At 45.8% G+C, this 11,326-nt stretch overlaps 2 protein-coding genes across 8 annotated transcripts in view; one reads left to right on the plus strand and one right to left on the minus strand.

Annotated features, from left to right (window-relative positions):
• ZFYVE26 (zinc finger FYVE-type containing 26) overlaps positions 1-3,503 on the plus strand; it is a 49,872-nt gene extending 46,369 nt beyond the window's left edge. For all 6 annotated transcript variants that reach the window (XM_083838777.1, XM_083838778.1, XM_083838780.1 and 3 more), the window contains 2 exons: positions 51-95; positions 1,124-3,503. In XM_083838777.1, the coding sequence (XP_083694903.1) occupies positions 51-95; positions 1,124-1,333 (255 nt within the window). In that variant the 3' untranslated portion in view covers positions 1,334-3,503. The remainder of the gene's footprint in view (positions 1-50; positions 96-1,123) is intronic.
• Positions 3,504-4,252: 749 nt separating this feature from the next.
• Positions 4,253-11,203, minus strand: LOC310900593 (retinol dehydrogenase 12-like). 2 transcript variants are annotated; one of them, XM_083838795.1, is made up of 7 exons: positions 11,045-11,203; positions 10,821-10,939; positions 9,943-10,094; positions 9,156-9,264; positions 8,498-8,707; positions 7,484-7,673; positions 4,253-5,739 (listed from the first exon to the last, which is right to left on the minus strand). In XM_083838795.1, exons 1-7 carry the CDS (start codon positions 11,131-11,133, stop codon positions 5,637-5,639), a joined length of 972 nt encoding a protein of 323 aa, XP_083694921.1. In that variant the 5' UTR covers positions 11,134-11,203; the 3' UTR covers positions 4,253-5,636. The 2 variants fall into 2 exon arrangements, with proteins under 2 accessions (XP_083694921.1, XP_083694920.1); XM_083838794.1 differs by having other exon boundaries at positions 9,156-9,260; positions 9,939-10,094.
• Between the last annotated feature and the right edge of the window lie 123 nt (positions 11,204-11,326).

Here is an 11,326-nt window from a genome sequence, read left to right on the forward strand (position 1 = left end):
AAACGGTAGTCATTCTGAATGTGAACACCTTTTCCCTTCTTTGGATACAGGATCTTGATAATCTGATCCAGGATATGGACAGTGATGAAAACAAGGTATGTATAAGCACAGTAAAGGAACTCCTTTAGCAGGAGCTGAACAGCCCAGTCTTGGTCTGAAGGCATTGTGCTCTCTTCCAGCATCTTCTCTCTCATCCTCACCCAAGTCAAGGTTTTGATGGCCACTTCCTAGACTGTAGAAATCAGTGAGTTGGTTAAGGCTGTGGTGACTGAGTGTAGAGCTGTGAGATGAAGATGTGGATTGATGTTGTCCTTATTGATTCATTGATAGTCTTTGGAGTGAGAGCTAGGCATTTGTAATAGCGGGAAGAAAAGTATTTCAGAGATACCCCAAAGGTGGCCATTTCAGCTTATCATTCTTTCAGGATTATATTGTTTTTATTGTGATTGGGAGTTAATAAAACTTCTTCAATTCTGTTATACGCTTTTCCTCTTAGAGGAAATGAGGCCTGAACTACTTGGTTTTTGTTAGCTTAAATACCAGCCTGCCAGGCCCCCGGAGAGTCATGCTCTGTGAACTCTGGATGCATGTTTCTAGATGAAGAGACTGTGGTTCAGAGTTGCAGACTGTCATAGATCCTGAGGGCCATAACTAGGAATAAAATCTAAAAAATTGTGACTCTTCTCTGTCTTGCCCTAACTGACAAACTCGGTGTTTTATGTGGATTGAAAAATGGGCTTTTAGATCTGCCTTTTATGCAAGATTTATTACTGAAATGTATTAGCTCTTCTAGAAGAACCATAGAAGAGCAGTACAAGAAAATGACTTTTCTAATCTTTGTCATGGGGATATGGTAACTTAATGCACAAAGTAGGATTATTAATGTTGATTTCATGGTGGTACTGTAAAGGAGTTTCCATAGGAGACAAACTGAGCAAAATACTTGTCTGTTCATCTTTCACACTGGGATCTGCTCTGTGCAGTACTCTGCTTCATAACATGCTGCTACTGCCTTGTACAAGAAGCTTCTGAGCTAGATAATTCCAGTGAATCCTGGCTTAAGCTCATTGTGTTAGCTTGCCATAGTTTTCTAACTGAGTTCTGCCTGCCTTTTCTGCTTCAGATCCAAGCGTACCTGATGTGCAACAAGTTGCGTTCTGCCTATCTGGTCTCGGTGAGACAGGAGAAGACCAGAGCAGTGCAGCTAGTCCAGCACGTGCGCCAGCTGGCTGAGAACAGTGGAGAAGACGTTGTGCAGGCTATCTGTACCCAGTGGCTTGCCGTGCACCAGCCCAAAATGAGAAATCGCCTTGCCCAGGGCAGTAGAAAGTAATTGACATTCGCCATCATGCAGAAGGGGAAGACTTCAAGACACCTGAAAGGCATGCAGTTCACCAGTCTCTTGGTAAAAGGGAAGTCTCCTGACTTGTGTTGGTGGCAAATGGAAGCTGCTAATGTGCCTCTGGTTGGAAGGAAGGGAACTAAATTACAAGTGCCAGTATTTTGACAGTGACTACCTCAGGGCGTTTTTGGGGTATTTCTTTGACTGGGGGGGTGGGAGGGTGGCATTTTCAAACTGAACAAGGAAGATTTTAGGTTTATGGAAGAGAGCACTTGTGTTTTTTAGAAATGCACTGACCTTTATTGCATGTATTTTATTTCTAATCCAGAAAACCTGTATAGAGAGGAGAGAAAAATCTCACCAGCTCAATGTAGCCTAAAGTATAAAACTTTGATTGTGGGTTTCCTGTAAAATTTTTCAAGATTGGAGAGCTCTTTTACAAAGACTGAAATTCAGAGATGATTGTTTTTAAAGCCTCTATAAAAAATTATTGCTACCTTCCCTCCCCCTCGTCTCCCCAGTGCAGTGTGCTCAACTTCTGTAGTTCATTTGAAAAGGTATGAACTGATTCTTCATGGCAGGTTTCTGCTGACCACTTGCACTGGCTGATGTACGTAGGGCAATTGAGTCCTTAATAGATGGATGAATTTATAAAGAGCATATCCAGCAAAGGGACTACAAATGGAAAATCCTTTAATTTTTTTTTTAATTGCCTACCTCTTTCTTTGCTATGGTAATATCCAATAAAGTGTTGTGATGCAGCTTTATCACTGAGCAGATGCCAGCAAATTTCAGGTATGGCAGGAAATAGGGAAAGATAGAGCTGTGGTAAAGTTCAGCAGGCACTCTGTATTCCTATCACACGGGGATTTTTTTGTTTTTGTTTCTTAGGAATATAATCTGTCCCTGACAGGTACAACAGAATGCTAGTCTGAATTTGTATTAAGTGGACATACTGTATAGATTGTCATGCCAGGCTTTGCTCTGGAGCGTGTTAGGATATGTGAAAAGACAGTATTCTGTAGTGCAAGGAATGGGACAGTAGCTTCTGCGCAGAATTTCTGTGTGGATGGGGCTTACTGTGACTAGAAACAGAATGGAATTCTTAGGGTTAATTGGTTTCATGAAAGGGCAGATATCTTTGTGTAATTTCTGTGTTGAAGGATGCATAAAGAAGCAGCTGCCTCTCTGCAACCATGAGTGGGACATGAGAAATGAGCAGAAGAAAGGTAGACAGCAGTAGGACCTTCTAAAAGAAACAACACACAACGTGGCCACGAGAGTTTGTTTGCCAGTAGCGTGTACGTCAGCATGAGAGGTGGGAAAACTAGTTCACTTTTTTGTTAGATTGGTTAGTTTTTTTTTTTACTTTCTTCAAAAGAAACAACAGTATTTCTGAAGTGTAATATAACTGCAATATAACTTTTAGTACATAAAACAAGGGAGACTGTTTTGTACTACCCCTGAACTCACTGCAGTGACAGAATGGGCTTCCATAGCATTGAAAGGGACTTGCTCTATCTCCTTTGGGTGTTTCAGGAGCTGTGCTCCACTGACACTAACCGCATTTAGATTTCAGAATCTCCCAATCACAGATTTGCACAATCTCATTAGTGAGCAGTACTAATGACAGCTGCTTTTGTTTTCTTGGCCAAACTGACCTAGCTTGCCATCAGCTTAGAGCTGTTAGGCTAATCCTAAAACGTGACACCGTCTATCTCTTTTATGACTTTTAACTCACTTCTAAATAACTAGGGGGGGAGGTTCTACTGTAGATGTGCTTTCCTGTAATACCTACACTTCTGCTCAAGTTCTTTACAGCTGCATAGAGCACAGAGTCGAGTTTGTCACGCAGACCAGTCAGTTCTATACCTGCCTTTCTCCTTGACCTCTTTGCACTGTACCTTATGCACTTTATACAGTGTGTGTTGTAATTTGATGTTCTTAACCTGGAATTGTAGGGATCTATCTTTCACTGGAACTGGAATTTTGATCCTGACCAACTGCCTTGTGTCATGAATAGTGCAATTATCAGGAGGCTTTGAATTTTTGAGCTTCAGAAATGAATTGAGTACTGCCATTTAAACTTTCTATATTAATGACCAAGGATTGTTTACAATGGGAAAAAAAAAAAAAAACAGAATAAAGTGTTCTGACTGAAGGTTTCAATATATCTTCTGTTTGCTTTTTATCTCAGCGTAGCTGGGACTCTTGTTCTAGATCTGTATTTTGCTTTTGGCTATGCTCAGCAGATGAACTAGAAGGGGAAGAATTGTTTTGTCATGCAAAAATCTCTTCGCTGTGATGTCCTCGATATTTAGAGCAACTGGAATATCACCTCTTCAGAGGTCGTGCCAGTAGCTAGTTCAGCCTATACATGCACTCTCACAGACTAGTAATCCTCCTCAGAGAGCTTTGCACGGTAATGTAACTCTCTCTTACAACACTCCCTTTAAGGCAGCTAAATGAGCTTAAGATCTCATTTTACAGATCAACCTAGAAGGTATAAGTGACTTGCCCAAGGTCAGACAGAGAGACAGACACTATGTAATATATAGTTGCATGTCTTATATTGAATCTACCCACAATCTGACTTCTTTAAGCAGAGCACTGACCTGCAAGGGAAAAATACATGGCCTAGACAGGCTTTCTGCACTTTTTTTCTGTTTATCCTGAAAGCCACTTTCAAGATTGGAGACTCACACAGAGAAAGCCACCTAAGCTTGCAATGGTAGATAACATGCCACTGCTACATTGTAGTTGTGGAAGGAAAAAAGGTCAAGTGACTGGGAGAAAGGCAAAGGGACTTCAAGATGTAACCTAAACAGCTTTCTAAGTTAGTCGGGCAGGTACAGTTGTCACCAACACCAACGAAACTGCTGCAACATTTCTGAAGGAAGATACATGTTCTCTTGCTGAAAAAGAAGATGGCTTTATTTAGTATTGCTCAGAGGTAGCACAGGACTAATCTGCATGGATAGCTTCTAGACAGCATTAATCATAAAATTAGCATTTGCTTTCCAAAACTGGCAGTTGTTCAGAGGAATGTTCATACACAGGTCCAAACACTTCTGGATTTTTTCAGAAGCAGAAGATAATCTTATAAGCTGTGGCACTTGTTTTCTAGCTGCTTAACTCTTTTAGAAATAATCTCCGATTATGGGTCCCATTATAGCAATTTGCATTAGACTCCCAAGACAGCAGTCTCATGGGTATCTGGATTGACTGAGCTGCCTCCTGAACATGCAGGCTGCATGGTGCCATGTCAGGCTGGCAGTTGTGGTTAGCCAAATCCCGTGACTGCTAGACAAACAAACATAGGGGTTTCAGTGCAAGTCTTATTCTTGTCCTGTAACTACACTGACCATAATATTAAGATAGGTCCCCGCTTCACCTATTCAGCTCAAGGTAGTTTACTGTTAAAGCAATGTTAAAGTCTCAAAAAAATGATTTTCTCACCTCAGTTGATTTTTTTTTATTAATTCTGCTTTTTCCTAGGTTTGTAAATCATTTAGAGCACAGCTCAGGCTTTTGTGACAACTCTTATACCATCTCTGTTCAGTGTTTCAAAGCAGAGCTGTTAGTTGTTTTGAATAACGTAACTTGTCAATGCACAACTGCAGCCTTCCTGCAGCTTTTAACCTCCCAGTCAGCTGCACTGAGAACTGGGTTCTCAAAAGATACACCAACCTTCAGTTAACTTACTGCAATCAAGGAGCAAGATATTTCAGTGGCTAGAGGCCAAGTTCTGACAGAATACGGAGAACAGTACTTAATTCCAGTTAAGATCTGTACCTAATGCTTGGTACAAAAAGGCCAGCACCTGTTTCTGTGTACTTGAAAGCACATTATATGTAACTGCCAGAAACTTGAATACTTGCACTCCGCCATGTCAAAGAGAACGTAAGTTTAGCATCCTACCTTTTTACTATTACTACTATGGAGGAAAAAAAAAAAACACCACAAGCTTTCAATACAGGTGATCTAATCCTAAGATGGTAACCTCCATTTCTAGTCTAAATACAGAGAACAACAGCCTCTGGCTGTTGTGAGAGATATCAAAGGTTGCTCGCTGCATTGGTGCTCTAATTCTTAGCTACAAAAGGGGACTGGTTGCTTACTAATCTCAATCCTTAAGTGTGCTATTCCAGAAATTCCTATCAGATTGTGTCCACAGAACCGTCGTGAGGGCAGCTGAAGTATCGGCATTCTTGTCTTGAGTTCTCTCGGCAGTGCTCTTCCCAGGAGCAACATCGCTGTGCTCAGCCAGGTGTGCGCTTGAGGTGTGCGCTGCTCAGTCCCACTGGATGCCAAGGAGCTCACAACTCACGTTCCAGAGCTTCTTCGCTGTCTCATCATCCCGACCCCGTGAAGATACATATGCTGGCCGGCAATCACTGTAAGGGAAACATTTTATTTATTATTTTTTTTAAAAAATCAAAGATCTTCAGCTGCATTAGCACACTGAAGTGGCTATGGTAAGGTGAGGGAAGTGCTTTTACCCATTTAACTTCAAGACCAATTGAAGGAAGGGTGGGGAAAGCTATCCAGCAAATGAGCAAGCACTCCTGCTCAGCAACTGTGAGAAACTTTTCTTTCCAGCTGGCTAGGGAAGAATCGCTCCCTATGGCACCATGAACTGGCAAGTGAGTCTATCCCTGTCTGCTGTCTTGATCTTTACAAAAACCTACATATGCTTTCCTCTTCTGTGTAAGTTCTCCTTTGTACTACTAAAAAGGGCTATAAATGTTAACCAAGCTTCTTCAGGAACACCTTTTTTAGCAAACTACAAAAAAGCCCCTCAAACAGCCCTTTGTTCTAAACTATTTATTCCCTCCTATTCATCCCACTGTATTGCCACTGCATGAAAGGCAAAGCTGCATCTGAATACTAATACTGTAATAACCACGTATGGGTTCACATTATCCCCTTTTCCATTGTCCTCTGAACTGCAGCCCTTTTCTTCTCAGCTCCTACACTCAGACAGAACAGTGTCTGGAAGAGGGATCACGTGTTCTCATCTGTAATGCTAGATGCTGCAAATCACACGGAAGTTTAAGAGAACAGATGACATTTTATCTGATGAAATCTGAGATTTCTATCCATGCTAGTGTGATTTTTTACAGCCCAAGATGCCCAGTCTCTGATGTTCCTGAATACTTGTAGATTCCTTTTTTAATGTGTATACTTATCTTTTATATTCTGTTGCCTGGAAAGTGGAAAGACTTTGAGGCCAGTCCAAGGTAAAACCAGGCCCGCATGTGAATTACTGTTAAAGCTATTCCTTTCCCACCACATTCGTTTATGACTTAAAAATCCACCAAGGTTTTCTGTACTCCAGTACATAAGTGCTCCACTTAATCTTCCCTGCATGACTGTCTTTCCCAGAATATAAAACATCTATTTATATGTTTAAGTGCGATTAAGATATACAACCTCCCAAGTGAAGATCAAAGTCATTACAGAGACTGATCTGGTCACTTACCACATGAGAGGAAAGCTCTGCAAAGGCTCCAATACTATCCATGTGGGGAAAAAAGGACAAGTTTTCAAAATACAGCCACTATACCCACTGAGAAGCTGATAGACACAACTGAAGGAAGCTGTTCAAAGGGTAGTCTCCACCTCTAGGATGATGTGGACTTGGACCTGAAAATCTCACCTCCTAGCTGTGCAGCACCATCAAGCCTCTCCTCTCTCTGGGAGCACAGGCCCTTTTTGCTCCAGTGGAGTAAAACAACAGAAAGAACCAGACTGGTCTGTCCAAGCTTGACTCAAGCGACCTCGTTAACTACACAGTTCTGCTGCAGAGTGATTTACCCCAGTTTACGACAGATCGTGATCAGAGCTCTAAGAATGTGACAGCCTTTCCTCCACTTCGAGTACAGCAATATTCTGAGCACTAAAGGAACTGCTGCTATGTGATATGTTGCACAGGTCAGGGATCCCTTCTAACACAATATCCATTGCAACAGGTATGGAAGGGATAATGCTCTGGTATTTGTCACCTTCAATCTTCCTGGCATGAGTTACACCAGCCTCTTGCATAGTCCCTTCTTAATGAAGAATAACAGTAACGCTCGCTTTCTAAGCCAGCAAGGTTTCCTTCCACAGTACATCATTCCATCAGCTTGTACCCACCTGAAATACTGTCCTGTCACAGATTCTAGCTCCTCTGCTACTGCACAGTACACGCTGGTCTGAGCTCCTTCCCAAGGAGTCTTCAAGAAGAATGAGAATATCCTCCACAGCCACATCATTGCTAACGAGTGCCGGACCAGCTCAGTATGGACAGAGCCAGGGTGGAGAGCGTTGGCTGTAACTTTAGTGCCTATGGCAAAAGAAAGTAGCGCAGGATAAAACAGCATGCGTCAGAGTGCCTTTAAACAAAGGGTAACACCCTCCTCAATTCTACCTGCAAATATTCTGTGACTTAAACGAGTCCAGCCACGGATACAGAGAGAGGTAGTGAGATTCTTAGTAGTTACTGCTTGCTGGAGCACTTCCCCACTCCCTTCCAAATCCTGCAGTCACTTACATGTCTTCTGTAAAAGAATGTGCGAAGCAACCTGGGTGCTCAAACAGTAGCAATTCCCATCAGGCTTTGACAGCACTAGTTTTCTTTAACTTACTGTACTACTAGATAATGTACTACTACTAGAGAAGACGCTGCTTTTGTTTTAGTAAAATAAATACTAAAGTTTATGAAAAGGACTGAATAGCAAGGCTGTGACATATATTGTGACTTAAGAGGTACTGTCTAGTCCTACGCTTCTATTTTACAGGCCTTCAGCATTGAAAGCAGCTACATCTGCCTTAGCTTTTCCATTGCAGACTGCAATTTGACACAAGTACAATAGCACAATTATCTGCTTGGATGCAGTCAGTTTTTGACAAGCTCCAAATTAAAATTAAATCCTTTCAACTGTGCCAGGCTACCGAACTCCCCTGTCCTGTTGCTGTAAAGGCAATTGGTGCTTCAAGTTTCCTGGTTCCACAGATAGGAGCTATCCTTCCAAAGAACTGTCGGAGACCCTGCCTCAAACAGATTCATTTCTGCACAGGTAATTTCCAGACCTTTCTGCAATCCACCTTCCTCACCCACATAGCTCAACAGCCAAGAAAAAGACTGCTCTGCTCTCCTCTGGGACTTACCTTGCAGCCGCCTCGCCAGCTCCCGAGTGAAAAGCACGTTGGCCAACTTGCTGTGACAGTAGGCGAGGCCACGATTGTAGCTCTTCTCACCATTGAGGTCATGGAAGCGGATTCGGCCTCCGTGATGACCCAGTGAGGACACGTTCACTATGCGGGCCGGGGCCGACTGCTTCAGACGCTCCAGCAACAGGAAGGTTAAAAGAAAGTGACCTAGGGTTGAGAGGAAACTCAAGTCTTTCTCTAAAGGGTTCCCCTCCTGGAATTTCAAAGTACTTTCAACATCTTATTTACGCGTCGTAGCTTACTGCTTTCCTCATTTCAAGTCCGGGGGAAAAGCCACCCACTGAATCAACAACTCAAGCTTTCTGGGGCCATTACGTTCTACTCCTCAGCTTCAAAAAGCTGGAACTGTTATACGTTGCAAACATCCCAGGCAACATCTACAGATTCTTAAATTAAGTCCATGATAAGCAAATACATTGCATTATTCTTTTTCACGACACTTGAACCCCAAGGAAAGCAGCTTTCATTTCCAGAGCTCTACCTCTGGGCTTCCATTCCATCACAAGAAAGAAGGACAAGAACACCTGGAAGGAAAATTACCCTCTGGCATTTTGTCACAGATACTGAATGAAAACATGACTCCACGGGCCCTTACCAAGATGATTGACTCCCAGGTGCATCTCAAAGCCATCAGCTGTCTTGGAGTAAGGGCATAACATTACCCCAGCATTATTAATGAGGATATGGAGCTCCTTCTCCTCTGCAACAGAAAGCACATCATTAAATAGGGAAACAATGACAGAAGACAGACAGCCACAAGTCAGCCAAAAAATCCCCACCCATGCCTACACTGCAGCCACATTGTCTCCATAAAATAAGGATAACTGTCCTACCACAAATCCATTCACGGCCTCTGGCAGGCCCTGCTACCAGCCACAGTGCCCAATGTGGTACAGAGAAGTTATGTGCGTCAGGAATTTGGCATTTGCTGAAAAGCCCCTGGCGCCAGCACAGAACCCCGTTCTTGCCTAGGCATGCAGACAATAGCGGAGTGGAGCTGCCCTCCAGGAGAGGCTCATCTTTCTGCCTTTGCCCAGAACAGAGATTGTTGCACAGTTCCAGATACAGCAGTTCCAAGTACAGAACAATTCCAGATCCAGCAAATGAAATCCGTATAATGAAGGGGAAGATATTTTCAGAGTCACACCAGCAGCATGCAGCGCTTGCACAACACCCTCAGCTTGCGCTTATAAACCCCTACAATATTATGGACGTTTATGGACGTGGTCACGCTGGAAGTCAACAGCAGTTCTGGGAACGGAGCAGGGAAATACTGCTCCCCAGGCACACTCTGCTGTATCCCTTCCCTAGCTCTGAAGGGTAGGCACCAGTCACCGACAAAATACGCTCACTGAAAGGAAGGACCTGGAGGCCTCACCTTTTAGAAAGTTGTCAGCAAACTCCCGGATGGACTTAGTATCAGCCAGGTCCAGTTTTTTCACAACGACCTGTGGGTTCCCTGTCTCAGCCCGGATTTCACTGGCTGCAGCTTCTCCCTTTGCTGTGTCTCTGCAAGCGATGATCACCCTCGCCCCTGCGAGGCAGAAAAAGCAGGAACAAGAGCTGAGATGTCACTGCACGAGCTGAGATGTCACTGCACGCTCAGGGCTACGCCACGCAGGCTGACTGCTCACGGCGCTTACAAACAATGCATTGTTTCTATACGGAGCTGCCGTCAGTCAAGGGGGGCAGCTGACAAGCACAAAGCCTTTTCTAGTATGCAGTTAGCTCCAGTTCAGCCCAAACCTGTTTCCAGGTCAGGAAACGTACATCTGAAGTGCCTCTGTCCCGCTCCTCCCCGGTCAGGCGTGCCTATCACCGCCGTGGCGTGATGGGGTTGTATCGGCCTTGGGGACACCAGGCCAGTGGCATGTGAAGATACCTGGACTCCAGCCAGAGTAACTTTGAACGGGTTATGAACGGGCAGGTCCACTGCCTTACTAAGAAGGCATTTAACCCAAATTAGCTTGAAACGCGGGTAAGCGAAACGCAGAGCGGCGAGCCTCAGCCGTTTCCCTGCTTCAGACCAGGAGAACGCCGCGGTGCCAGGAACTTCCCCGCTCCCCCCAAGACGCTTGCGGCGCAGGGCGCTTCTCACATCGCAAGGCGCGTTTGCACGGCCCGGGCAGCGCCAGCAGCGGAGGGACCGGGAGCTCGCCCTTCTGCGGCTACAGCCGCGGGGGGAGCGCGGCTCGGGCGGTGCTGAGGAAACTTCCCGGTGCCGCGCGTTCCGTGCGGGCGCGCCCCGGCTGCCGCTCACCTCTCCGCGCCAGCTCCCGGGCCGTCTCCTTGCCGATGCCGGTGTTGGCCCCGGTGATGACCGCCGCCTTCCCGTCCAGCCGGGCGGCAGACTCGCACCGCCCGCCCGCCACGAACCTCCTGCGGGGGGGGGAAGAGAAGCAGGGACCGCGCGGCGGCCGTCAGCGGCTGCACACGCGGACGGACGGACGGACGGACACACCCGCCGCCCACCCGGCCCCGTACCTGATGTAGGGCGCCGCGACCAGCAGGAGCAGAGGGAAGCCGACGGCGGCGCCCAGCGCGGCCCCCCAGCAGCTCACCCCCGCCGCCATCGTCGCCGCCGCCGCTGCTGCTGCCGCCCGCACTGCCCGCCCCGCTCCGCCCCGCCCCGCACATAATGACTACAACTCCCAGCAGGCACCGCGCGTCCCCAGGCCCCCTCGCCCCCCTGCGGCCGTCCGCGTCAGCGCCTGATGCGTCCCGTTGGCTCCACGCCGCCGCCCCGCCGCCAGCACCGCCGCGAGC

Source organism: Anser anser (genome assembly GCF_964211835.1).
Source record: "Anser anser genome assembly, chromosome: 5".
Taxonomy (NCBI): Eukaryota; Metazoa; Chordata; class Aves; order Anseriformes; family Anatidae; genus Anser; species Anser anser.

Bases quoted from the DNA above. Each gene is read 5' to 3' on its own strand.
- LOC310900593 (XM_083838795.1), bottom strand. From the start codon at position 11,133: ATGGCGGCGGGGGTGAGCTGCTGGGGGGCCGCGCTGGGCGCCGCCGTC. The intron at 10,940-11,044 runs GTACGGGGCCGG...CCCCCCCCGCAG, and splicing joins GTCGCGGCGCCCTACATCAG to GAGGTTCGTGGCGGGCGGGC. The intron at 9,265-9,942 runs AAAGGTGAGGCC...GTGCTTTCTGTT, and splicing joins AGTTTGCTGACAACTTTCTA to GCAGAGGAGAAGGAGCTCCA.